This window comes from Gobio gobio (assembly GCF_949357685.1).
Source record: "Gobio gobio genome assembly, chromosome: 10".
Lineage (NCBI taxonomy): Eukaryota > Metazoa > Chordata > Actinopteri > Cypriniformes > Gobionidae > Gobio > Gobio gobio.
The window spans coordinates 40,047,053-40,075,009 of NC_137116.1; the positions used below are offsets into that span (position 1 = coordinate 40,047,053).

The 27,957-nt window shown below is 38.5% G+C and overlaps 2 protein-coding genes across 2 annotated transcripts in view; one reads left to right on the plus strand and one right to left on the minus strand.

Annotated features, from left to right (window-relative positions):
- Positions 1–306: 306 nt before the first annotated feature.
- taf10 (TAF10 RNA polymerase II, TATA box binding protein (TBP)-associated factor) lies at positions 307–7,956 on the plus strand. Its single transcript, XM_079828130.1, has 5 exons — positions 307–624; positions 780–937; positions 1,021–1,085; positions 6,347–6,461; positions 7,033–7,956. Exons 1-5 carry the CDS (start codon positions 495–497, stop codon positions 7,120–7,122), a joined length of 558 nt encoding a protein of 185 aa, XP_079684256.1. The 5' UTR covers positions 307–494; the 3' UTR covers positions 7,123–7,956.
- Positions 7,797–27,957, minus strand: part of cacna1sb (calcium channel, voltage-dependent, L type, alpha 1S subunit, b) — a 31,246-nt gene continuing 11,085 nt past the window's right edge. Inside the window, exons 21-45 of the mRNA XM_079828085.1 lie at positions 25,964–26,051; positions 25,681–25,788; positions 25,540–25,592; positions 25,299–25,445; positions 24,979–25,180; positions 24,565–24,723; positions 18,808–18,918; positions 18,636–18,719; positions 18,046–18,093; positions 16,273–16,299; positions 16,019–16,144; positions 15,621–15,686; positions 15,418–15,509; positions 15,088–15,247; positions 14,842–14,969; positions 14,625–14,721; positions 14,243–14,345; positions 14,068–14,169; positions 13,855–13,982; positions 13,647–13,769; positions 13,332–13,555; positions 13,169–13,254; positions 12,374–12,459; positions 12,193–12,279; positions 7,797–12,099 (exon numbers count right to left, since the gene is read on the minus strand). Of these exons, the coding sequence (XP_079684211.1) occupies positions 11,869–12,099; positions 12,193–12,279; positions 12,374–12,459; positions 13,169–13,254; positions 13,332–13,555; positions 13,647–13,769; positions 13,855–13,982; positions 14,068–14,169; positions 14,243–14,345; positions 14,625–14,721; positions 14,842–14,969; positions 15,088–15,247; positions 15,418–15,509; positions 15,621–15,686; positions 16,019–16,144; positions 16,273–16,299; positions 18,046–18,093; positions 18,636–18,719; positions 18,808–18,918; positions 24,565–24,723; positions 24,979–25,180; positions 25,299–25,445; positions 25,540–25,592; positions 25,681–25,788; positions 25,964–26,051 (2,866 nt within the window). The 3' untranslated portion in view covers positions 7,797–11,868. The remainder of the gene's footprint in view (positions 12,100–12,192; positions 12,280–12,373; positions 12,460–13,168; positions 13,255–13,331; positions 13,556–13,646; positions 13,770–13,854; positions 13,983–14,067; positions 14,170–14,242; positions 14,346–14,624; positions 14,722–14,841; positions 14,970–15,087; positions 15,248–15,417; positions 15,510–15,620; positions 15,687–16,018; positions 16,145–16,272; positions 16,300–18,045; positions 18,094–18,635; positions 18,720–18,807; positions 18,919–24,564; positions 24,724–24,978; positions 25,181–25,298; positions 25,446–25,539; positions 25,593–25,680; positions 25,789–25,963; positions 26,052–27,957) is intronic.

Below are 27,957 nucleotides of genomic sequence, written 5' to 3' on the forward strand. Positions count from 1 at the left end.
TTACCTTGAAAGGGATGAAGTCAAGCACTAGGTGGAGCTATTTGCAAGCCCTCGTCTGTCGCCGCATGAAATGTGTTTCTCTTTTTTTCTGTATTTACCTGTATTACAAAATATATTTACCTGTATTACAAAATGTAACTTGAATACAAAATAGTTATAACAAGGTTTGTACTTGAAATTTCGTAAACCAAAATACGCTTGGACAAAAAATTGTTGAAACGCTAACTACTCTGCTATCTATACCGGAACTATTGTTCACATTTCTGATATGAAGCTCAAGCAGCTCTCCGGACTTTCGTACTAGTTGCACACGGAACTGTTGATCACGTGACACAGTCCTAGCGTAAATATTTTCCTCTTCACAGCGAATGATCCCCGATCCCGCTGTTCTAGCTGCATAAATGAGTGCTAGACTTAACTTTTCCTTGGTTTAAACTACGTAGAGTTCGTCTAGTATCCCCAGCGTATTCGAATATTGAAACCAAGCAGGAAAAATGAACGTGGATCTTCCTCAGACCGGACAGACGGGAGCAGTCGCCGCGTCCAGCACATCTACGCCCAGCAGCAGCAACTGCGTCCCGAACAGCAGCTCCACAAACGCCAGCATCATCGGCAGCAGTAATGGTGGGTGAACTGTTTTTGCTCACAGAGTTGCTCTTGTCTTTTAGCATTAAGCCATATACACGTGTTGGTCTGTATATAAGATGGGTAACGTTAGACGTGTATTTATAGTCGAAATGTGCAGTTCTGGACGTCTGTGGTTATTTCCCCCCTCACAGTTCCCACGTCAGCTGCCATGGCAACCCCATCATCCGACTCCGCCGTGTCAAACGGGTTGTATGTGCCCACGGGGATCGCCAATGGAGATGTGAAGCCCGTTATCTCAACTACACCACTGGCCGATTTCCTGATGCAGTTGGAGGACTACACTCCTACAGTGAGTCCGCGTATTTTGCAAATATTTGCAGTATATTCTTTGGTTATTGAGAGTTGCACTGTTAAAAACGGTCTGTGTTCCAGATCCCAGACGCAGTCACAGGATACTACCTCAACCGAGCTGGTTTTGAAGCATCCGATCCAAGAATGTGAGTTGGAACGATGTTCTCTCAGAAAGGTGTTAGGTTGTGGTAATAAATGCCTTTGATGCCAAGTTAAAACAAATTTTAAAAATGAACAAGGTCATAAGTTTGTTCATATTGCATGCAGTCTGGAGGCCGGTTGACATCATCATCATAGCTGTCAACATTGAACATTGAAAATAAGGGAGATTTCCCGGAATCCATCCACAAAATAAGGGATTTTTTTTACACGATTCTTACCCACAAACTTAAAAAAAAGAGTCTAAAGAGTTTATAACTACACAAAATATTTTGATTTTGGCCGTCAGCGTCCTGATCCATCATTGCACATCACACTCATCTACTATACTCTCCTTGAAGTTTACTTCCCGCTACTTTTTCCCTCTTCCTCCCGCCCGCGGCTGCAACTGTCTTCTTCTTCTTCGATAGTAGCCTAAGACAGTGTTTCCCAACCTTTTTTCAGTCATTTTATCATACGTTACGCTAGGGGTATAACGGTACAGATTGCTCACGGTTCGGTTTGTATCACGGTTTTAGGTTCACCGTTTCGGTACGGTTCAGTATTTGCTATGTTCAGGGAAAAAAGGACTACTGTCAAATAAAAAAAAAGAAAATAATACGAACAAATCATTTAAATACAAGCAGCAGCACAAATAAATACTATCGAGCAAAGATACTAATAAAATAAACTATGCTTTTCAGGTTTTTCAGGTACGTCTAACATTAGTTTTCAGGTACAGAAATTAATCAAATGTAAAATAACATTGCATATTTGACTGTATAAATTAAAGATGAATCATATTAAACTTACAAAAGCTATTCAATCAAGAGCAGTGAGTGATGTAGACAGCTGTAAAGGCTACTGCCCCTTTAAGACCTCGGATATGCGTCGTCTTTAGTTTTCTGGACTGTATAAAGCTTACTTAAGCTATATACAGACTATGTCTGCTAGAATACTCATCAATATGGACATGTTGACATACTTTTTGCGTGAGTTTGTCCGTTCAAGAGCAAGACTTGGAAGAGAACTCAATATTTGCGCGCTGTGACACGTGTGCGCGCTCTCGGATGAGTGCACAGACAAATTTTCTCACAGTGCGCGCGACTTCTCATTCGCGTCTTCTGGCACTAAACCAGATAGTTGCGTGTTCTGAGTTAACACAATCAGAACGTAAAAATACGGGATATTTTACGGGAAAATACTAAAACGGGAAGACAGCGGGAAAAGAGCTAAAATACGTGAGAAACCCGGAAAAAACGGGAGGGTTGACAGCTATGATCATCATCACCGGCCTCTATATTAGTATCTACATTAAAGGGGTGGTAAAACACATTCTTCCGAAGTCTTGATTGTGTTTGTGGGGTGCACTGTAACATGTGTTCATGCTTAGTTTTTAAAAAATTGCATTATTTTTCATATATTTGACCTTTATTCTACACTGCTCTGTCCCTCCTTGTAAAAACGGTCTGATTGTTTCCGGGTTCTATGAAACCGGTTCCTCAAAAATACGCAATGGGCTCAGATTGATTAGCTGGCCCAGTGTGTTGTGATTCGCTAACCGCCTAGTGCACGTTTTTCGGAAACGTCACGCCCCTTACCTTTACCGGTAGACTGTGCTTTGGTAGTATTAGAAACAATGGTGTCAATAAAACCATACTTATTTGAGCCCGAATCGGACCCAGAACATTTTAGTGAAGATGATCGAGCAGAACCTGTTCAAGAACGGCTGTTAAACGACGTTTCGGAATGGTTTGTTTTTTGTTGTTGTCTCATACTTTTTAGATACGTTGTAACGTTGTATGTAAGTTAAGATTGTAACGTTAGGTGTTTTTCGGATAACGTTAAGTAGGATGAGCATTTAACAAACTGGTTTGCAGAGCCAAACAGCGTTGTCATTTGTTTACTTCCTTGCTACAACTTACAATTAACAATACGAACTATTACAGGAAAACACATCGACGAAAAATAAATCATACTTACAGGTTGTGGCCCGTAAACAGCAGCTTCTGTTTTTGTAGTTGGAACTACTCCGTCTTTCAGGACAAGCCGTTGCGCGAATTAGGGGTGTGCCATATCATACCGTCCACGATAATACCGGTATACATTTTTACATGATAAAAAACTGTCATGTGATATCAATGATATTGCGACGCGATGGCGTGTGGCGCATTTACGTTCCCTAGCGCGCACAACAACAACACCTGTCAGAGTATACACGAAGAGCAGCATGTCAGCCTCCGATAACGACTTAGAACCTAAAAAGGGAGCTACTTGGTTACAAGAGGTCAGCCCTCTTGACATCTGACTAAACATTGACAACTTAAAGCTGCTATTGATGTTTGCAGCGCAATATTTGACCGGAAGGGTAACATTGACAGTTAGTTTCGTCAGTTATGGCTTAGATCTTGCATTCGTTAGATCTAGCATTCTGCCTTCTTTGAATCAGACACAGAGATAAAGTAGTGCGTAAGATAACATTTATTTGAATGAATGGATTATAGCATTTATTTGGATTAATTATCGAGAGCGAGAGAGAGAGAGAGAGAGAGAGAGAGAGAGAGATTCGTAACGTTACCTGTGTGACTGCGTCTGTTCAGCGTCTCTCTTAATGAAGATGTGGGTTTATTACTGAAAAATAGCGATGTAACCCCATCGTTGCTGAGAAATATAATGTAGTGATCCAGTAACTTAGCTATTTTATTGCTAAAAGTCGCGGGGCGGCGTTAATAACAAGTTTCTGTGCTCATGAATGTGCAGCGCGATCTCTGCTCTCTGAATGCGAGTGCGTGTGAGCTTCAATAGGCCCGTTTACAAGCACACTTTTATGTAATTCCGATTAAAATCATTCCGATTGAACGATTCTGTGGACAGTTTACACGAGACTTTATCTAAACCGATCTGGTGTTGCTGTAAGAAACACCTCAGAAAAATAAATTCTTCTGTCAGGGGCAGTTGAAGTAGAAAGTGCCTGGGACAAACACTGTCAGATGAGATGGCGTAGCCAGGCTATGTCTGTGTCATTATTCCAACATTATCTTCATAACTTGTTACAAAATAAAAAAGTTTAACACTTCAGAAAAATTGTGTTTATTCTTATGAAAGCAGTGTTTATATGCAGCATTTTCATTCAGACTTTTAAACCGATTACAGTGCTCCGTCTAAACACACCTGAAATGAAAACAGCGCATTAATATAGAACGAGGATTCATCTGATTTGGAACTACCTGTGCATTAAACGATTTTATTGCACACCTTCCAGCCAATCAGAATCAAAAATTCAGACAGACCATGGCATAAATTACATTAGTTATTGTTAAACTAAAATGTTATGTTATGGTTTTGTTTGCACTAACAAATGCTGTTGCCTACCAGCTGCATTAACCAATAAAACTTAACCATATATTTTTTTTCTATATCGTCATAAATATCGTTATCGCAAATATTCTTGAAATATCGTGATATAAATTTGAGGCTATATCGCCCACCCCTAGTGCGAATCCTGCATTGAACTCGCGAAGATTGTGGAAGCTTTCCTCTGTAAAATGTGCAGCACAGAGAGCGAGATTTGGGTAATAATTATGATTCAACTCCCCCGAAAGCTGAACAAAGTGGACGTGCAATCCGGATTAAAATAACAGCGTTTCGTCGGCATTGCGGCAACAACACTCCAGCTTACTAACTATACCGCAACAACTCTTCTCTACAACAATACAAAATGGCCTCGCCCCCCTTATTTAATATTCTCGGAGGAGGGGTTTATGTAAATATTGAGGTTGGTGATGTCAGCAACCCTGGAGGAATGTCTGTAGTCCCTACCGGCCGTTTGCTGTAGTCCTTAGAAATTGATTTCTTTAAAAGCAAATATCTCCCTTTGCTTTGAACTTTGAACGTTGTAACTTTGCAGATGTTGTTTATGCTCAAACAGCAACATTACACACTAGCTAAAGTTAGAAAAGTGAAATCGTGTTTTACCACCCCTTTAACAGATGTTAACATTCTGTTTATCATCAGTGTTGCTATTGTTAACTAAAACTATTAGAAACTATAAAACTATTTGAAAAACATCTGAAATAAAATATAAATATTAGGTGAAAAACGTGTTTAAAAAACTTAAATGAAAAGGTTTAAATCGAAGTACTATAATTACATATGTATGAAATTTAAATAAAAATTAATTAAAGTTAAATAAGGTTATAAATACATTTAAATATATATATATATATATATAATAAAAAAGAATAAGAAATGACAAGCACATTACAAAATTACTAACATTAAAACGAAACTTTAAACCCCCCCTTTTCAGCGGCGCTGGTTCCGGAAGTATTTTTAATTCATTGTTTCCCATATGAATATAAAATAGTCTTTCTTAAAGAGTTATAAGTCATGAACCAAGCCAAACGACTATGAGGTGAATCGCAACACTACAAACTTTGATTTGAAGCAAAAAAGTTTTTGAAAATTGGACAAATGTATAAGACTGTGTACTTAACAGCATTAGTGAGAGAAAGAACTACATTCCCATGAAGCATTGCAAACAGCATAATCGAATTAATTACTCATTAACGTTGATTATTATGTATAAAAAACAATATATTTTAAGATAATTGCAAAATATGCATATATATATATATATATATATATATATATATATATATATATATATATATATATATATATATATATATATATATATATATATATATATATATATATATATATATATATATATATATATATATATATATATATATATATATAACTTCAGAATTTTTAGAGTTTAGGGAGATTGACTCAATCACATCATTCTCAGTGCTTCAGGGCAGTGGGCGGGGCCAAAGAGCTATTTTGGCACATGTTGCCTTTTTCCGACTCTGATGTGTGTAATTTATTTTGTACTGCATCATGGGTAATGTAGTTTTTCACCAGGATTTCCACCATTTAAACACAATTATTTTAAAAATGTGGGCTGACGGTTCTGCAGAAGCAAATGCCGTCAATTAACAACCTTGTAGCTCACAGTAGGTTTTTAAAGGTTTCCTTATGGAGAAAATTAATGAGTTTTTACTTCCAAAACCCAACTGTAGCACTCCAATGCATTGTTGGTAATACATTAGGCAATATTGAAATGCTATATTTCTTAATATAAATGTCTGGTGTCAAAAACATGATCATTTACTCATCAAAGTTTAAAACGCATGCTTTTATGTCTTCATAAACTCATCATGAATCTTCCTTACACTAATATCCTCTTGTATGTTGTCAGAATCCGTCTCATATCCCTGGCATCACAGAAGTTCATCTCAGATATTGCAAACGACGCACTACAGCACTGCAAAATGAAGGGCACGGCGTCTGGAAGCTCTCGAAACAAGGCCAAGGTTTGTGCAAACAAATCTGGACCCTGGACCGCAAAACCAGTCATAAGGGTCAATTTTTTAAAATTGAGATTTATACATCACCTGAAAGCTGAATATATAAGCTTTCCATTGATTTATGGTTTGTTAGTATAGGATATTTGGCCGTGATGCAACTATTTAAAAATCTGGAATCTGAGGGTGCAAAAAAATCTAAATATTGAGAAAATCACCTTTACAGTTGTTCAAATGAAGTCCTTAGCAATGCTTATTACTACTAATAATATTGTTTTATATATATTTACATTTACATTAGGAAATTTACAAAATATCTTCATGGAACATGATCTTTACTTAATATCCTAATGATATTTGGCATAAATGAAAAATCAATCATTTTGACCCATACAATGTATTGTTGGCTATTGCCAGTTTGCCACTTGCGACTTATGACTGGTTTTGTGGTCCAGGGTCACAAACAATTCTCATACAATTATCTGTTATATGATGAATATTTTTAATTTGCAGGTCATAATTTGTACAAAAATAAAAATGTGTAAAAAATCTCATATACACTGTTTATCTCCTTTGCCAGGATAAGAAATACACGCTGACAATGGAAGATCTGACACCGGCCCTGTCAGAGTATGGCATAAATGTTAAGAAACCTCACTACTTCATCTGAGGGGACGTGCCTCATTCAAATGGACTGCTGGAAATGTGCCGTTTGTCACATCAGAGCTTTGAAGACATTATCCTTCAGTGTGGGACCCATCAGCCCACCGGCCCAGAGCTTTTAGGGATTTAGCGGCTTTTTTGTATTTTCTTTAATCTTGTTTAAGTTGTTTGATTACACCACACCATGCGACTTTAGTTAATGTCAGTAAAATGCTGTATAAATAAATTCATTGTAATTAAGTTCCTAATTTTGTTTGTGTAATTCTGTTACTGAAGCCTACTGGGATGAATTATTGTAGAGGTTAGTCTTAATTTAACTACTGTAAGGTGTTTACATTTGTGACGTCAGTTCATACACTCTAAACTTCTCATCTCTGCTTTATGGATTTAGTTACACGCCATAAGAGGCTTGAGCTGTAACGTGTCGCAGTATTAATAGTACCGGGTGCTGCTCTCAAGTTTCCCTCTTTTCCAGTGTAGTATAGCTGCACGCTCATCACTCCATCTGTCCTGAGTATGATATAAATAATAATATATAAATACTAACCTTTGCTTTTTGCAGTGGCTTTTAACTGTATGTGCTCACAGGCAAATATAATGCAGCTGCAAGCTCAATAGGGTGACAGTGCAATTATATTAGATGATTAAAGCTATTCAGTGAAATAAAAAACAATGAGCAATGAGATTATTTCTGTTTATTTGAGAAATAGTGTATTAATACAGTATAAGTGTTACCATTACCCCCAAAAGAATTGCACATTTTCCAGATTATGAATCTAAATGGCATGAGAGCCTTTTCCCATTTCCAAAGAAAAAAAGTGATCAAAATGTCTCCCGTTTATAAAATTACACTTTTAACCTCATTACATATTTATTTGCAAGACTCCACGCATGACAACAGAGAAAATGTGTGCATCTGCACAATGCAAATACATCAACAAAATATTGTATTTTGCAATTAAATATAAAAACATGTTCTGAACAGAAATGACAGATCAAACCTTGTACAAGTGAAGCTTTAAGACCTCAATCGATGGCATCGTTCAACACATCCTTCTGTTTTTCAAGTGTCAATAGTCAGTAGTAAGCTGCTATGTTGAGAAGATTAAAAAACTGGTACATTGTTGCTCAGTGAAAAACCTTTTTTTATTATTTTAGTCAAGTATCTGCACTGTATTTGTGATGTGCATGCTTTAGATGATTTGATTAGTGGAATGCAAAAAAGTAATGCATTACAATATTGTGTTACTCCCTAAAAAAGTAACCAATTTAGTTACTTTTTCTGGAAAGTACATTGCTTCAGCATTACCTTTTCTCACCTTGGCTTGGCTGGGCTTGCTTGTTTGTGTTTTATTAACATTTTATTTTAGGTAAATGTAAAGGATCTTTCGCATTAAAAGTGAAATGAAAAAGCTTCAGGCTGAAGAAAATGCAAATTCACGTTTGTACAGTAGAGGGCACAGCTCAAATAAACCTTTCAGCTGTGCTGCCATTCTGGATTGCAGAAGAATAGAACCAAAAAGAAAGTTCTAAACACTTACTTCAGCAATAAAAAAAAAAAAAAGAAACACGTGATGTTTTTCTAAAGTCCTTTTTGCTTAGTATGGTTGAATTGAATCACTGAAGGTCAGCACATTTAGAGTAGAACTACAATAACCATCATGTTCACACAGCGCACTAAACACCTCTGCTCTCTGGACCTGATTTCTCTCAACATGGGGACAGGAGTCAGCCAATAAATGGGAAAAAGTAACTTAGATATTTTGCTGTAAATTTAAAAGTAATGTGTTACGTTACTAGTTACTTGAAAAAAGTAATCTGATTAAAAGGTAGGATTGACAGCTAGTGGTCGAAATAGATACTGCAGTCCAAATTCAAAATATTGGAGACTCGACGCTCACACAGGTTGCCAGCATGAGGACACGCAACAGGAGCAAACGCAATTTGACGAACACAAAGAACAAAACAAAAACAAGACAAAATAAGTCTATAAATTGATTTATCTGCATTTTAATAATCTCTTGTTCAAAGAGATTTTAAGATGGATGCCAAGGTTTTTTTAGGTTGGGTAGAATCTGCGATCTCTGACCCAATTTGTTTGATGGCTTCCTGCTTCAATACGCTGTGTTTTCCACCAACAGGCAACCTGTGTTGTGGAAATACTATGGGGTAAACTGGCAGTATGCCAAAACAAAAACAGACATTCCGATTTGGAACGCACATTTCAAAGTAGAATAACTGGCTGTAGCATTGTTTTTCAGAGAAACGAGAAGGTGGATTTAGCATGTTTCCTAAATATCTGCAAACATATGGTATTTTTATGCTTAAGTGAAAAACATACAGCACATTTTAGTAACTTACTGTAACTTAACTTACCGCCAATACTGTGGAAAATGACACGTAAAGGCACACTATGTAGTTTTTTGCCGCTAGAGGTCACCTATTCAAAACAAAAACGTAGAGAGTGCTGTGGTAGCTGAATGAGGTCGCTGAAGCAATTGATATAGAGAGACAAGCGTGATACAGCTCGACAGCAGCTGAGCTTTTATTACAGATGTGGCGACCACTTCCGCTTCCTCCAGTCAAACGTATGTGGGGTAATACAGAGCTATTTTATCATATTAGATACATTTGAGTGTGTTGAAAAATGATGTTGTTTAACGTTACTCTGTACTCGTTCACTCCGCAGCTGCTGTGAGACACTTGTTGCATACTGCAGTAAGCTAGATCGATATTAGAATATCATATTAATAAATGCTGGATGGATTGTGTTGCCAAATGGCATGCAATTCATTTTAAAACATTTGTATGACGAGAAAATGCTGTATTACTGTACAATAATTCGTTTTGTGTCTATAACTGTCTCCAAACAGTTGTTCCCTTTTCTAATAAAACATAATTTGTACACCTCTTTGGTGTTTCCATGGTTTCTACAAAATAAAAAAAGAGAAATCGAGGCTAAGGCGGGTATAATGTCATTTATAGGCGACGCGCACGGACACGGTCCGTGTCTTGGTTAAAATTACTAATTTCTCTGGATTTAAAGATTCTTGGAAACATTTGGGATAGTGTATAAGTACACAAGTGAAAAAATATAACACTGTTCTAGTGGTTTTTGGATATTTAAATTCAAAAATCGTACATATTGTGCCTTTAAAAGCACGCAGCACGTGTCAATATCTACACCTAATGTCCACAGAAAAAATCCTCTAGCATACTACAAGCTTTTCCAACATCTACACCTAATGTCCACAGAAAAATCCTCTAGCCAACTTCAAAAAACTTTTCCAAGGGTACGTTTACATGACAACGATGTACTAAAACGGAAGTTATTTCGTGTTTTTCGCGTACAGACTACAATGTTTCAAAATTATCCCTGTTCACACAGATCTGCGAAAAAAATTAAAAAACCTCTGTAAAACTGCATGCCAGCCAGTAGTTGCCGTGGTAACTTTGTAAAGAAAAACTATGCGTAAATGCTTCCCCATGACGGAACCCTTTTTACAAATTAGCATTTTGTAGTTTACATGGAGACAGTAACAGTAAAAACGTACACTTTGAAATTCGTTTTCAAAAGTCAGCATTTTCAGGCCTCCCAATACGCGTTGTCGTGTAAATTAACGGACAAAACACAAAGTTATTTAGTTAAAAATGGTGTCGTGTAAAGGACCCCTAAGGATAAAGGTGTCAGCGCCTGTGGGTAGTGCACGACACGACACTAAAAAAGAACAGTAGCTCTCACAGAGACACAGTTCAATCCGGCCTGCGTCACATACTGATCTCTTTTTTCTACTCTCTCTTTTCCTCTACTGTCCTATTTCAACCGTACTATACAACAAATAAACAAGCCATTAAATGAAATGTAAAAAAAAAAAATCCAGAAAAAAAATGTGCTGTTTTTCATTTTCAATCCCATAATGAGCACTGAGGAAGATTCTTTTGAAGAATGTAAAGGCTCGTGTGAAACATGCACTTCAATTTGTAAATGAAAACATTTCATTTTTATCAGACATTACAAGCCCTAATATACCTTCTTGTCTTATTTGTAAGTCATTTGGATAAAAGCGTCTGCTAAGTGAGTACATGAAAAACACAAATGAAGTGCTTTGCATACTGTACTTGCCATGTCAATCACAGAGCGCAGGCATGCAAACACTTCTAAAAAGGACCAAATGTTTTACAGTATGTTATTCTAAAATCAACTTTTCGAGCTGCTAAACATTTTCCTGTAAACAAGACGCCAAGATGTAAAACCCCCTTCAGTGTAACAACAGATAAATACAAAAAACATAATATAATTTCTTAAATAATGTGTGTCCTATGAATGTAACTTAACAGTGAGCAGTCAACCATTTTAGTGTTACAAATATGTGCCGTTTAAACCACAGGCACATGTGACAAACAAAAGAAAAGACTTGCCTTCGTGTCTCTGTGTCCATGGATTACAAAGTTTTCAGGCATTTGTCTGTATTATGCAAATCACACCACAGTAAATGTTCACAGAACAGAAGTGCGAACACATTTGTTGAGGATGTTTGGTAAATTCAGTCACCAAAAAACAAACAAGTCCTGAAGTAGCCAGCCGAAATAAAAAAAATTACCAGACTTTGTATGGCAGACTATACCGATCTTTATAAAAGTACCCTTCAAAACAAACAGCACTACCTGTTCATAAACTGTGAAGAAATTTTGTACAATGGCAGAGGATTCAGGCTGATGATGTCTCATGAATTTGTTGAATGTCTCTCAGTATCTACACAGCACTGGTGTGTTCATTGGGTTTGGCTGGCTTGGCTCCGGGTGGAACTGGGATGGGACGGCGTTTACGTTTTGTTACCTTGCCGCTCTGCCCGTTTACAATACCCTGAGACATGCCCTCCATATCCTCCATGCCAATATTAATGGCTTCCGCCAGCTCCTTCCTAGTCACAGATACAAACTGTGGATCCTCAGCCAAGGAGTCTAGACCACCATCTCTCAGTGCCTGAGGGTTAATGGAAAATACATCTTAATAGACTTTCCTGAGAAGGTCAGTAATGAATGTAAAGTACATGAGATGTGGCCGGGTGTAGTTTACCTGCTGAATGAGTTTGTCGGTGGCTGGTGAAGCTTTTGTTGCTGCTCTCTGGTTCTTTGATGCTTCATATGAGGGATTATATGAGAACTGAGAGAGTCACACACACACAAACATAGGTGTCAGGAATATCAAATAGTCACTGTACTGTGTTCAGCTCAGGATATGTGACATTTGTCCAAACCTGTGTGCCATCGGTCCTCATAGTGAAATCTGACAACCGTCTGTCATCAACACTTGATGCTCCGCCCACATAAGAACTGGAGTCTCCTAATGGTTAAAATGTGTAGATTACTGTAGATATAATGATTATCAATGGCATTTCTTTATGGTATGATTATAATGTTAAAACTTGGGGTCAAGATTTTTTAATGTTTAGAAGGAAGTCTCTTACGCTCATTATCGTACTACATTTATTGGATCAAAAATACAGTAAAAACAGTAATACTGTGACGTATTACAAATTAAAATGATTATATTTTGTTGTACATTTTGAACTGAATGTGATGGCAAAGCTGAATTTTCAGCATGATTACTCCAGTCTTCAGTGTCACATGATCCTACAAATCATTCTAATATGATGATTTGATGCTCAAGAAACATTTATTATTATTATCAATGTTGAAAACAGTTGTGCTGCTTATTAATTTTGGTAAAGTAGAATCTTTCTATTCAGGATTCTTTAATGAATAGAAAGTCCAAAAGAACAGCATTTGTTTAATATAGAAATCTTTTGTAACATGATAAATGTCTTTAAAGTTACTTTTGATCAATTTAATGTTGCTGAATAAAAGTATTAATTTATTTATTTTTAACTCGTATTGACCCCAAACTTTAGAACAGTAATGTATATGCAGGCATTTGATGTACTGCCTTTAATTAAAAATTAATAACATTTAATAATGCTAATATATATAAATGTCCTGGCAATAATATCAATGAAAGAAAGAAAATTATTTTATTTTCTGCGATCACCTACTGTTTTCATTTATGTCCTCGTATGAATAGTTTCTGGTTGCAGCAGTTGACAGGGACTCTCCCTCAAAAGTAAACCTGGATGACATACTAAAAAACATCAGATTAGCATAATGACCCTTACAGATACACATTAAGTGCACTTTTCATTATAGTTATCCACTCACTCTTCAATGAATTTGGCATTGTTGTTGGTGTTGGTTGTCGTTGGCATGTTATCAGGGAAGAACTCAGTGTTCGGGAGGAAGACGGAGTCTGGAGGGGACTCTACATCCTCCAGTCGAGTCTCCGCAAACTGCAGGGGCCTCTGGCTGGTCATATGTGTGGCGAGGGGGCTGCCGGTCTCAGAGGAGAAGGGGTCTGCGTTGATTCCAAATAGACCTCCTGTCCGCTGCATAGATAGAGACACAGAGGCTGTAAGTCCAGGTGGATGCCTATATCTACATTTATCTATTTCCTTAAGAAGTTGCTTTACTGCAGACCCTGTAGATGCCCTCCTCTCCGCCCCCCATGGCACGCTCCATATCATCCTCAGCGATCAGGTCACCTGAGATGGCCCTGTGGAGTTCAGGTGCTGCCTCCTCCTCGATGCTACGCAGACCTGCCTGCAAAACCAGAGTAGGACATTCTGTCTTTAAAAAAATGCCACCTGGTTTGATAATTACTGCAGGCATGTATCATAAAGTGCACCTTAATCTCATCAGCGTTCTTCTTGGTGGGCCTGTAACCGTAGTATTCCTCCTGCCGCTTCAAAAACTTGCGGAAATGTTCCTGAATCAGGAAGGTGGCATAGAACTTTCCAACGGTGACTTCATCCTCTACAGCCAATAAAATCACATTGTAGTCAGCCGTGGATTGTTGTTGAAAAACCTAATTAAACATGAATGACTTCAATGATTTTACCTCCAATGGGCGGAATGACTTGGTCCAACAACTTCATACTGGTCCGTTTCCAGATCGACTTAATGATGGCTCTCAGCTCCTCGTTGGCCTGCTCAAAGTTTCCTAACAGAAAGATGTCAATTAAATATTATGCTGAGAAATTAACTGCCAATTAAATTTGATTTTTATTACACACCTTCGGTTTTGATTTTCAAAGCTGTTCTGACCAGTGCGAAGAGTGTGGCGTTGAATGTCACTGTGCCGTCGCTGTTCAGCGGCATGTTCATGGAAATCAGGCGCTGAGGTGGAAGTTCAAGATACAGTTTTGAAATACATGTAGAAATACACTTCAAATCAAAAGACTGGAGTCAGTCAGATAATAATGTAAATAAATGTTTCTTCAAATCAGTATATTAGAATGATTTCTGAAGGACCATGTGACACTGAAGACTGGCGTAACGATGCTGAAAATTCAGCTTTGCCGGGAATAGATTACATTTAAAAATCTTACCAACCCAAACTTCTGAATGGTACTGTACTTTCAACAAAACCCAAAAAAGTAATGCCAATTGTCTTACCTTACATGCTGAGCGGTGGGGACAAAATTTACCAAAACCCAACGGTGGTTGGATCCTCCGCAGGAGAGTGACTACATCCAGATGTTTAATTCGTCCCCTTTATAAGGACAGAAGACAATGTATTCATGAAATTCATAAAATGTTGACAACATCCAAGTAGCACAACGCTACAGGATAAGATTTCATTTGCATTGGAGCCTCGTGTGATTTAACTCACGTTGCTTCAGGGTCATACTCCGCCCAGATCTTCTTGAACTCATCCAGGTGATGCGGGCCGAGGATTGACCAGTCGTGAGTGAGGTAGTCAAAATTGTTCATAATGATAGCCACAAACAAATTGATAACCTACAAGGTAGAGAAAGATTTCAACGATGTTGGACCCTGTTGATTTCCATATAAAAACGAATCTCTGCTCATTGTATTTGAACTTTCTTGAGATAAAAGAGCCTCATTATTTGCTTACCAAAAATGCACACAGCATGTAAAAGCTGAGAAAGTAGCAGACAGAAATGCTGGAGCCGCAGGTGTACTCCTCTCCAGGGGCGTAGTCTGATTTGGCGTCACAGAGCTTCCCGTACATAGAGGCAAGCATGATGTTAGGCCACTGCTCTCCAGTGGCAACACTGTGTGTGAACCCACACATTGATCAGTTAGCTTGTTATTCAACAACAACAAAAATTTTATTTTATATTTTCAGAGTTGCACTATATGAGCTCTCAAGCTGAGATTGCATAAAACGGTTTGTAAAGAATGACTTGCATTAGAGAACAAACCTTATACATGTTTGACTTACCGAAATAATACCAAAACAGCTTGGGGGAAAGTTTGGAAGTTGTTGTTGCGGTTAATTTCTGTGCCATCGACCAGGGCTATTTTACCAAACATCTATAGGGAGAAGGAGAAAGAGAGGAAGAATGAGAATTGGAGAAAAGAATATAAGGAGAGCTAAAACAGGACATTTAAACAACTGAGGGAAACCAGACAAGTGAAGCTCACCTGCATCCCTATGACAGCATAGATGAAGAAGAGCATGACAATGAGAAGACCCACATGAGGCAGGGCCTGAAGGAAGAACACATCATTTACTGTAAGATACATTCCATTAAAGCTAAAGAAAGGTTTACATAAAACCTTTCCATAGTTTTTGAATGCTCGTCATGGCTCCATTTATTTGATCACAAACACAGCAAAACACAGTAATCAGGACTCTTTGATGATTAGGAAGTTTGAAAGAACAGCATTGATTTGAAATAGAAATATTTTGTGTCATTATAACAATTTAATGCATCCTTCCTGTATATAAGTATTCATTTCTTTTCTTTTTTTTTAATCTAACTGGCCCCAAAATTTTCATTTTCTTTTGTGATCAAGATGTTGATTAGTAATTCTCTCACCTGGAAAGACTTAATAAAGGTCCACAGAAGATTCCTGATCCCCTCAGAGCGATTGAGCAGTTTAATGAGACGCAGCACACGGAACAGCCGGAAGAATGTGATGGAAACTCTGACATTTTCTGCATCCTATAATAGAGTAAAATAGAGAGAAATATTTAATTCCACCTAATAAACAAATTAAATAATTAAAGTTGAAGTTTTAGACATTTGGAAAAAGTGTTTATAAAGAAAACAAACCAGGAGAATGTACTTACAGCAATTGCCTGCATTGGATTCACTTCCTGAAATGAAAATGAATATAATATAATTAATATAATATAACAAAACATAATATAATATAATATAAAAATACATAGCAACACCATGATGTGGTATCATGCATAGTAGATATTTCTTTGTACATTTAAGCTTTTAAATAAAATGCAGTCAAGGCACCTAAATTGATTATATTATCAATAATGAATTCATACCCCTTTAAAGGGATAGTTCACCCAAAAATGAAAATTCTTTCACCATTTAGATCACCCTCAAGTTGTTCCAAACTCGAATGAATTTCCATCTTCTGCGGAATAAGATATTTTAAAGAATATAAGTTGATGAACCCCACTGACTTCCATAGTTTTTTTTTTCTTCTCCATACTCTGAAAGTCAATGGTACGGCTACGCACATAATGTAAGAAAAAAAAAAACATGATTTATAAATCATGCGCATAATTTGCCATTTCGTTCCCCTGATTTGCTAAAGCGTGCGGATGATTTACTACTTCGTTCCCTCGACTTGCTAAACCGTCCACACGATTTATTAATTAATTCCCTCGATTTATAAATTGTGCGCACGATTTAGCAAATCGAGGGAACGAATTAGTAAAGGTTGCGCACAATCTCTAAATCGAGGGAACGAATTAGAAAAGGTTGCGCACAATCTCTAAATCGAGGGAACGAATTAGTAAAGGTTGCGCACAATCCATAAATCGAGGGAACGAATTAGTAAAGTGTGCGCACAATCCATAAATCGAGGGAACGGATTAGTAAATTGTGCGCACAATCCATAAATCGAGGGAACGAATTAGTAAATTGTGCGCACAATCTATAAATCGAGGGAACGAATTAGTAAATTGTGCGCACAATCTATAAATCGAGGGAACGAATTAGTAAAGGTTGCGCACAATATCTAAATCGAGGGAACAAATTAGTAAAGGTTGCGCACAATCTCTAAATCGAGGGAACGAATTAGTAAAGTGTGCGCACAATCTCTAAATCGAGGGAACGAATTAGTAAAGTGTGCGCACAATCTATAAATCGAGGGAACGGATTAGTAAATTGTGCGCACAATCTATAAATCGAGGGAACGAATTAGTAAATTGTGCGCACAATCTCTAAATCGAGGGAACGAATTAGAAAAGGTTGCGCACAATCTATAAATCGAGGGAACAAATTAGTAAATTGTGCGCACAATCTATAAATCGAGGGCACGAATTAGAAAAGGTTGCGCACAATCTATAAATCGAGGGAACGAATTAGAAAAGGTTGCGCACAATCTATAAATTGAGGGAACAAATTAGTAAATTGTGCGCACAATCTATAAATCGAGGGAACTAATTAGGTAATCATGCGCACGATTTAGCCTACTATTTTTCCTGCATGTCATGTGCGGGGCTCCACATAATTGGGCTCATCAACTGTTTGGTTTCCAACATACTATCTTCTTTTGTGTTCCGAGATTAAAAAAATTCATACAGGTTTGGAACAACTTGAGGGTCAGAAAATGATAGAATTGTCCTTTTTTGGTGAACTATCTCTTTAAATCAGACCATTTAGGCAAGCAACTGGGATAAAACAAACATTTTTGAAATCTTTTACTTTTTTCATTAGTAAGAACCTGTTGATTAAGCCACTAATTATTAGTGATGATAATAAGATTATTGTTATCTAACACATTCAGTTCTCCTTGTTCATCTTGTAGAATGAGATAATGTGAGTGGTGTGTGTTTTCTCAGCAGTCCCATGCGGTGCAGAATGATATTTACAGCACAACCATGTAGACACCAGAGTCCTCCGCTGGTCTCCAGCGAAGCCTGAGGGGAACAGAGAGATGAAAAGTCAGGGTGAGGGATGAAAGGTGCATGTAGTGAGAGAAACGGCAATGCATCTTGGGAATCAGAGACAAACATCAACATGACATCACAATTATGGATCACACTTCCAAAGCAAGTGGTTATTTATATAGACAATAAAAAGTGCATCAAATCACTCTCGGGGATGTGCAGCAGAGTGTATTAAGCAGCTGTGAAAGATGGGAAGAGGGTGGTTCATTAACACAAGTGAAATGAATCATGAAAATGAGCCCATCAATGGCCACTGATGAGTGAAGTTGGTTGGATGAAAAGAAAACCGAGCTGGAGCTGATGAAATCGGTACCTCCTGTGCACTAATGCTGATATTGACTGCTTGCTGTGGTCTGTGCTTCATGTATCGCTAAATGCGGGTTTAAAATACAAGCCATTGTTGGTCACCATTTGAAATGCTTTAGCTTTTGTAGAGACATTTACAAGACATGTATATCACTGTGACAATATTTTGACATAATTGCGGAGCCTCAAAGTGTTGTCATACTCACATCAACCTCACTGAGGACCACGTCAACGATACTACCGACCACAATGACGAAATCAAACACATTCCAAGGGTCTCCAAAGTAACCCTGTATGAAGACACACAAAATACCAGCGATGACATAAAATAGAGCACATCATCTTATTCAGAGTTTCATATTGAGGAAGCAGGAGTACCTTTGCTTTGAATGCAATGAGTTTGACAATCATCTCGCCAGTGAACAGGACAGTGAAGATGAGGTTAAGAGTGTCAGAGAGTTTGGTTATATGATCCGACTGGTTGCAGTGCTACACCACAGAGAGAAGAGAAACAGGAGATGAACAAAGCAGACATTTTTAAATGTATTTCGACTGTATTATGAAATATTATACAGCCTGAACATTGTTACGACCACCATACTTGACTGAATGGGTTTAGCTTTACTTTATTGGGTTGTAAATAACGGGAAATTATTTTTAATGGTCAATTTAAAGCCAATACAATCTGAACTTAAAGATAGTAAATAATAAATATTACATGCAGCACTAAAATTACATAATATTTAATCAAATAATTTGAAATAATTCATTTGAAAATTGATCAATTTGAAAAAGTGATTTGATAATAAAATAAATCTTAATAATACATGATAAACAAAGCCTTGGTATTTGACCCAAAAATGAACACGTATGACTCCATGCCAATAATTAAAAAATGCCAAATATTCACTTAACCCTTAAAATCACCCCTCAAGTAGGGTTTACGTTTGTGATCCTTGGGGTCAGATAGACCCCAGACATTTACAGAGCAATTGCATAGGAAATATAATTTTTTTTTACATGGAAAACTATATATCATTTTTTTTATTTACTTCTCAACTTTACATTTATGCTGTGTTTTTGTGGATATTTGGTAGTTTTTTACCTATTTAGTGCACAATTAGTTAACTAGGCCATATATTGGCTCATTAAAAAAAAAAAAAAAATTATGACAAAATCACTTAAATGATGATCTTAATTAAATCTAAATTGTTTTTGGACATTGCTCTATGTGTTAGGGATAGAATACTGCCATCTGCAGGTTTGTGGAAAAACCTTAGGAATTATAGTTAAAGAAAGAACACAACACACACAACACAACACAACACAACACACACCCTAACACAACACACACTCCTCCGCTGATTACCTTTCGGCGTAATCTACGCTCACTCTCTCCCTCCCGTCTATCCACTATGGTTTCCTCCTCACTCCCTCCACCTGCTCAGTTCTCAGCACTGGACACTAACAGTGCTACTGACACTCTTTGCTCCACTCTAACATCTTGCTTAGACAACTTCTGTCCCGTTTCATCCAGGCCAGCCCGCACCACTCCCTCTGCCCCCTGGCTGTCTGATGTTCTCCGCGAACATCGCTCTGGGCTCCGGGCGGCAGAGAGGAAGTGGCGCAAAACTAAAAACACTACTGACCTGACCCTGTATCAGTCTCTTCTCGCTTCTTTCTCTAGTAACGTCTCCACTGCTAAAACTACATACTATCACAACAAAATACACAACTGCTCTGACTCTCGTGCACTCTTCAGAACGTTCTCTTCGCTCCTCTGTCCCCCCCCCCCCCCTTCATCAACTCTTACAGCTGATGACTTTGCATCATTTTTCACACAAAAAACCTCCTCCATCAGCAGCCAATTCTCCGCACCACAAACCGACACGCACATCTCAACAACCATAACACATACACTCCCCTCCTTTTCTCTGCTCTCTGAAGCTGAAGTCTCCAAACTCATCCTTTCCAACCACCCCACTACCTGTCCGCTTGACCCTATCCCCACTCACCTCCTTCAGGCCATTTCTTCTTCTGTTACTCCTGCACTCACTCACATTGTCAACACCTCTCTTCACACCGGGACTTTCCCCACAGCATTTAAGCAGGCTCGGGTAACCCCACTGCTTAAGAAACACTCTATGAACCCAGCACTTTTAGAAAACTACAGACCGGTATCCCTTCTGCCTTTCATTGCAAAGACACTCGAGCGAGTTGTTTTTAACCAGCTCTCTACGTTTCTTGAACAGAACAACCTCCTGGATATCAACCAATCAGGCTTCAAAAGCGGCCACTCAACTGAGACTGCCCTGCTCTCGGTTACGGAGGCACTGAGGCAGGCAAGAGCGGCTTCCAGATCCACAGTACTTATCTTACTGGATTTGTCTGCTGCTTTTGACACAGTTAACCACCAGATCCTCCTGTCAACTCTCATGAAGATGGGCATCTCAGGAACTGCTCTCCAGTGGTTCAAGTCTTACCTCTCAGGTAGGTCCTTCAGGGTGTCATGGAGAGGTGAAGTGTCTAAGTCACATCATCTAGCCACTGGAGTTCCACAGGGCTCAGTGCTTGGACCACTTCTCTTCTCCATCTACATGTCATCACTGGGATCGGTCATTCAGAAACATGGCTTTTCCTATCACTGCTATGCAGACGACACTCAACTCTACTTCTCATTTCAACCAGATGATCCCACGGTTGGTGTTCGTATTGCTGCCTGCCTAACAGACATTTCTGCCTGGATGAAGGAGCATCACCTGCAACTCAACCTTGCAAAGACTGAACTGCTTGTGGTCTCAGCCAACCCAGCACTTCATCACAATCTCTCCATTCAGCTAGGATCATCAACCATAACTCCGTCCAGGACAGCCAGGAATCTTGGAGTTGTGATCGATGATCAGCTAAAATTCACTGACCACATTACTGCAACAACCCGGTCCTGCAGATTTGCATTATACAACATTAGGAAGATTAGAGCCTTCCTATCAGAGCAGACCACACAACTCTTGGTCCAAGCTCTTGTTCTCTCCAGACTGGACTACTGTAATGCTCTTCTAGCAGGCCTTCCGGCATGCACTATCAAACCCTTGCAACTGATCCAGAATGCAGCGGCGAGGGTGATCTTTAACGAGCCGAAGAGAGCGCACGTCACGCCTCTCTTCATCAGACTCCACTGGCTACCAATAGCCGCTCGCATCAAATTCAAGGCACTGGTACTCGCCTTCAAAGCAACCACTGGCTCTGCACCAATTTACCTTAACTCGCTTGTTCAGACATACACACCCTCCAGGAGTTTGCGTTCTACCAGTGAACGACGCCTTGTGGTGCCATACCAGAGAGGCATGAAATCACTGTCACGGACCTTTTCCTGGACTGCCCCCACCTGGTGGAATGACCTGCCTATCTCAATTCGAGCAGCCGAGTCTGTAGCCATTTTCAAAAAACATCTAAAGACGCATCTCTTCCAGCAGCACCTGACCAATCAAGAATAGCACTTAACATTCTATTCATTTTTCTGTCTGTCTAATTTATTTAAAAAAAAAAAAAAAAAAAAAAAATCCTGTGTGTTCTGTGTTAGATTAACTGAGACTTGTTACAGCACTTGCATACTGTAGCCTCTGACTGTTGTAGTTGCTTCTATTGCTCTCATTTGTAAGTCGCTTTGGATAAAATGACTAAATGTAAATGTAAATGTAAGAAAGTGCAATGACCACATAATGAGGTTCATTGGGACTTCATTTTCACTTCATTGATTTTGTGTGTGTGTGTGTGTGTGTGTGTGTGTGTGTGTGTGTGTGTGTGTGTGTGTGTGTGTGTGTGTGTGTGTGTGTGTGTGTGTGTGAACATGCATGTTGCATTCATGCTCTAGTATTAGTTGATTGTAGTTGAATTGTTGATTGTATTTGCCAATTTCTATAAAAATGCTCTCTGTTACAGTCACACACGTGTATGTTTGTGTGTGAGTGAGTGAGTGAGTGAGTGAGTGAGTGAGTGAGTGAGTGAGTGAGTGAGTGAGTGAGTGAGTGAGTGAGTGAGTGAGTGAGTGAGTGAGTGAGTGAGTGAGTGAGTGAGTGAGTGAGAGAGAGAGAGAGAGAGAGAGAGAGAGAGAGAGAGACAGAGAGACAGAGAGAGAGAGAGAGAGAGAGAGAGACAGAGAGACAGAGAGAGAGAGAGAGAGAGAGAGAGAGAGAGAGAGAGAGAGAGAGAGAGAGAGAGAGAGAGAGAGAGAGAGAGAGAGAGAGAGAGAGAGAGAGAGAGAGAGAGAGAGAGAGAGAGAGAGAGAGAGAAAGTTTGTTCCACTTTGTGTTTATGTTCTAGGACCAGACCTTGATTTAAATGTAGAAATTTTCAGATTTATACTGGATTTATTTAAAAAAAAAAAAAAAAAAAAATTGACAAACAAATAAAAATATATATTTTTTTACCTTTTTCCATTTATTACCAAAATCTAAAAATGTCCCAGACACCTGTGTGTGTGAGTGAACATGCTTGTTCCATGTTGCATTTATGCTCTAGTATTAGTCCTTCATTTATGTATGGCAATTTTTCAGATTTATGCCAGTTTTGTTGATTTTATTTGCCAATTTCTATACAAATGCGCCCTGTTGCAGTCAAACATGTGTGTGTGTGTGTGTGTGTGCGCGCATGTGCGTGTGTGTGTATGAGATAGAAAGTTTGTTCCCCTTTGTGTTTATGCTCTAAGACCTTGATTTAAATGTAGACATTTTCAGATTTATATTGGATTTTGTTTTATTTTTGTGACAAAGTGAAAAGAAAAAAAAAATGTTTTTTTAATTTTTCCATTCATTTTCAATGTGGGGTCAATCTGACCCAGAGGACCTTAAATGGTACTTTTTTTTTACACACCTTTAGAACAACCAAATCAAGCCCAGATAGATTATTTAGGAAAAGTCACTGAGTCTCATACCCCTGAGATAAAGGGAACACTTTTTAAAAATGAAGGAAAAGTCCAGTGGGGTCAGCTGGACGCCAAGGGGTGATCAAGGGTTAATTACACAAGTTTGGGAAGTTAAGAAGGTATCTTATGCTCCATTGAGGCTTTATTTATTTGAAAATACATTAAATTAATTTTGTTAAAGGTCCCGTTTTTCGTGTTTTTTTAAAGCTTTGATTGTGTTTACAGTGTGCAATATAACATGTGTTAATGTTTCATGTGTAAAAAAACACAGTATTTTTCACACAATTTACTTATCTGTATACTGCTGTTTTCACTGTCCTCAAAACGGCCTGAGAATTTCCTCGTTCTATGAAGTCCCTCCTTCAGAAATACGTGACGAGTTCTGATTGTGCCAGCGATTCTCGTGTTGTGATTCAGACTGATTCAGACAGCAGCTTAGCTCACGTTGCCCGGGAAGGTCACGCCTCTTACCATAACGGGGAGATGAACGCGCTCAAACTACAGCCCCTGAAGGCCAAACAAAGGTGATTTGACTCGGGATGAAAATAACAGCGTCTGATGGCGACAAACGCAACCGAACCGAACCGAACGCAACACTCCCTCTTCTCCACGAGGGAGCAACAAGACCACGCCCCCTTTTTCGCGTATTCTTGTGGGCGGAGGTTAGTCAACAAACTGCTCTACTGACGTAATTAAAGCAGGAAGTACCAGGATGTAGTCCTAACCGGCCGTTCGCTGTAGGCTTTGAAAGGGAACTTCTGTTAAATAAAATATCTCGCTTGGCATTGAACTTTGAGGTTTATAATTTTACAGGTATTATTTATGCTCTAACAGCAACATTACACACTAACTAAAGTTTGAAAAATGGGATCACGAAGAACAGGACCTTTAAACATTATTCTTTTCAAATAACTTTTCTATTTTAATATACTATATTATTTATGTATTATTATTTGTTTTAATGTAATTAATTCTTGTGATGTCTTCAGTGTCACATGATCCTTCAGAAATCATTCTAATGTGCTGATTTGGTGGTCAAGAAACATTTATTATCATTATCAATGTGGAAAAGTGTTGTGCTGATTTTATCTTTACTGTCTCTTTTGATAATTTTAATGCATCTTTGCTGAATAAAGTATCTTAAGAAAAACCGAACTGACCCCAAAATTTTGAACCGTAGTGTACATAATAAGTAAATAAATGTAACTGCTTACCTGCATTCCAAGACACAGTGTGTTGAGCATGATGAGAAAGAACATGAGATACTCAAAGTAGCAGGAGGTCACAAAGTACCACACACGGTACTGGTGCGGGTTCTTCGGAATGTAGCATTTGAGGGGTCGTGCTTTCAGTGCATATTGCACACATTGACGCTGGTGAGGGGCGAGACAGCAAGAAAAGATGATTGTGAAACACCAAAACACAGTGAGCCCTGTTGCATGGACATCATAAACCTGATAGATAGTGTATATACAATAAAAGTGGAGTTAAAGGGAAAAACAGGTATATGAAATGCAGATGTGCAGTATAATGTAAATAAGATATTTTGTATCTTTTAGTCGCTCAATATACACACAAATTCTCATGTGAACAAGAACATCAGAAAGCAACTGTCTCATTCTGGTTACCTGGTTCTTATCCAGCTCACAGTTCTTGTACTCCTGCTCTCCTTGTTTTTGGAAAGTGATGATGACGAAGCCCACAAAGATGTTCATCATGAAGAAGGCAATGATGATGATGTAGATGATAAAGAATATGGAGATACCCACACGATTATTGAACAAAGGGCCCGTGTCCACTGCATTTGAGTCTATCGCTCTATAAAGGATCCTGTTGAGGGTGAGTGAAGGAAGGTTTTGTGTTATTAACAGATGAAACAATATTTTGAGTGTAACTTAAATTATAGTCACATGAAGGTACTAATAGAGTGATTTTTTCGCACACTCACACTGGCCAGCCCTCAAATGTGGAAATGGTAAAGAGAGCCAGCATGCCGTTTAGCACATTGTCAAAGTTGAAGTCGCTGTTGACCCACAGGCGTTGATGGACCTCCGTGTCATGAAGAGAGTTTTGCACATGCTTTAAAAATGTCCCCCTAAGAGCAACCAAAAGCAAGAGCCATGTTTTAGATATCAGCAGCAACATGAGGAAAAAGCACAGAATTCAAAGAAATGTGGCTAAAAACTCACCGACACTCCTCTGCGGTCTTTTGCAAGGGGTCCGTACAATAGAACAATTTCCCCTGAAGAGAGATTATACATTCAGCATACAGTAACTTTCTTCCATTTCAAAACACAGTGTTTTATAGAATAATATGGTGGTTGTCTCACCTTGAAGAGCTGCACTCCTATGCAGGAGAACATGAAGTCCAAGAGCATGGTGACCAAGACGATATTACCAATGGTCTTTATGGCCACAAACATACACTGGACCACGTGCTGGAGAGGGGGAATTTAAGTATATTTAGTGGCTAACATGTATCATACTTTTAAGATAGCTTAAGTGCTAAGGAAACAATTTAATATCAGCAGTTATACATACATAAATACACAGAAAAATACCACATCACAAATCAAAGCAGCTTTTTAGTTGGGATGCTAAACACATACACACCTTTAACCCTTTGGCTCTGTTGATGGCCCTTAGAGGTCTTAGTACCCTCAACACCCTGAGAATCTTCACCACTGAGATGGTACTAGACCTGCAATCCAATAATACAATATATATGAATTAAAAAGATTAAACCAACAAAAACATTAACATATTTCATTCATTTGTTTATTAAATTACTACTAACAAAAATCACAATGACTTATTTTAACTACACGATCATATGAAGTAAGATGCTTTGTGTTTGATTCACTAAAAATAAATGGCTCATAATTCAGGAATTGGTTAGACTAAGACTACACTTGTCATGCAGAATGGATTTGATTTGCTAAAAAGAATCAACAAATAAAAGTCATACGTTTGGGTATCGTTTTGACTACGTTGGTCATGCTATGCATTTTTCATTCACTAAAACAACTATTAATAAGTCATTCATTACAGAATTATTTGGACTACATTGTTCACACTATGCATTTCTGATTCATTAATAGCTACCGCCTCATAGGAGTCATTAATTCCAGAAATATTTGGACTATATTGGTCACGCCATGTATTTGGCTATAGCCATTTGTTCCGAAATTGGACGACACTGGTCATGCTGTGTTTCTGATTCATTAAAAAGAACTGGGTCATAAGAGTCATTCGTTCAGGAATCAGACTACACAGGTAACACTATGTTTTTGATTCACCAAATAGAATCGGCTCATAAGAGTCATTAATTCGCAATTTGGATTACCCTGTTTGTCCATCCCACGTTGTAGGTTCATTAGTAGCATTGCTAAATAGTAAAACAGCCACTAAATAGTTATTTTAGCACAAGAGTACACGTGTGTGAATGGTTAACAGACTTTTTTTATGCTTTATTTAACAATCTGTCTTTGTAGTTTATATCCAATATTGATAATATTCCTTGTTTGAAACAAAAAAAATATCAAGCGAAGCGTTAGTTCTGGCAGGTCACATTAGTCAAGTTCACATCAGCTGACTGTCAGCTGATCATATCTACCTATAGGGATGTGATGTCTATCACAGCATATATATATACACTCACCTAAAGGATTATTAGGAACACCATACTAATACTGTGTTTGACCCCCTTTCGCCTTCAGAACTGCCTTAATTCTGTATGGCATTGATTCAACAAGGTGCTGAAAGCATTCTTTAGAAATGTTGGCCCATATTGATAGGATGGCATCTTGCAGTTGATGGAGATTTGTGGGATGCACATCCAGGGCACGAAGCTCCCGTTCCACCACATCCCAAAGATGCTCTATTGGGTTGAGATCTGGTGACTGTGGGGGCCATTTTAGTACAGTGAACTCATTGTCATGTTCAAGAAACCAATTTGAAATGATTCGAGCTTTGTGACATGGTGCATTATCCTGCCTGAAGTAGCCATCAGAAGATGGGTACATGGTGGTCATAAAGGGATGGACATGGTCAGAAACAATGCTCAGGTAGGCCGTGGCATTTAAACGATGCCCAATTGGCACTAAAGGGGCCTAAAGTGTGCCAAGAAAACATCCCCCACACCATTACACCACCACCACCAGCCTGCACAGTGGTAACAAGGCATGATGGATCCATGTTCTCATTCTGTTTATGCCAAATTCTGACTCTACCATCTGAATGTCTCAACAGAAATCGAGACTCATCAGACCAGGCAACATTTTTCCAGTCTTCAACTGTCCAATTTTGGGGAGCTCGTGCAAATTGTAGCCTCTTTTTCCTATTTGTAGTGGAGATGAGTGGTACCCGGTGGGGTCTTCTGCTGTTGTAGCCCATCCGCCTCAAGGTTGTGCGTGTTGTGGCTTCACAAATGCTTTGCTGCCTCCCTCGGTTGTAACGAGTGGTTATTTCAGTCAAAGTTGCTCTTCTATCAGCTTGAATCAGTTGGCCATTCTCCTCTGACCTCTCGCCCACAGGACTGCCGCATACTGGATGTTTTTCCCTTTTCACACCATTCTTTGTAAACCCTAGAAATGGTTGTGCGTGAA

What these genes read in the sequence shown, in the direction of transcription:
- taf10 (XM_079828130.1), top strand. Translation starts at nt 495, where the DNA reads ATGAACGTGGATCTTCCTCAGACCGGACAGACGGGAGCAGTCGCCGCG. An exon ending in CATCATCGGCAGCAGTAATG is followed by an intron (nt 625 to 779) that starts GTGGGTGAACTG and finishes CCCCCCTCACAG; the next exon opens with TTCCCACGTCAGCTGCCATG. An exon ending in GAAGCATCCGATCCAAGAAT is followed by an intron (nt 1,086 to 6,346) that starts GTGAGTTGGAAC and finishes GTATGTTGTCAG; the next exon opens with AATCCGTCTCATATCCCTGG.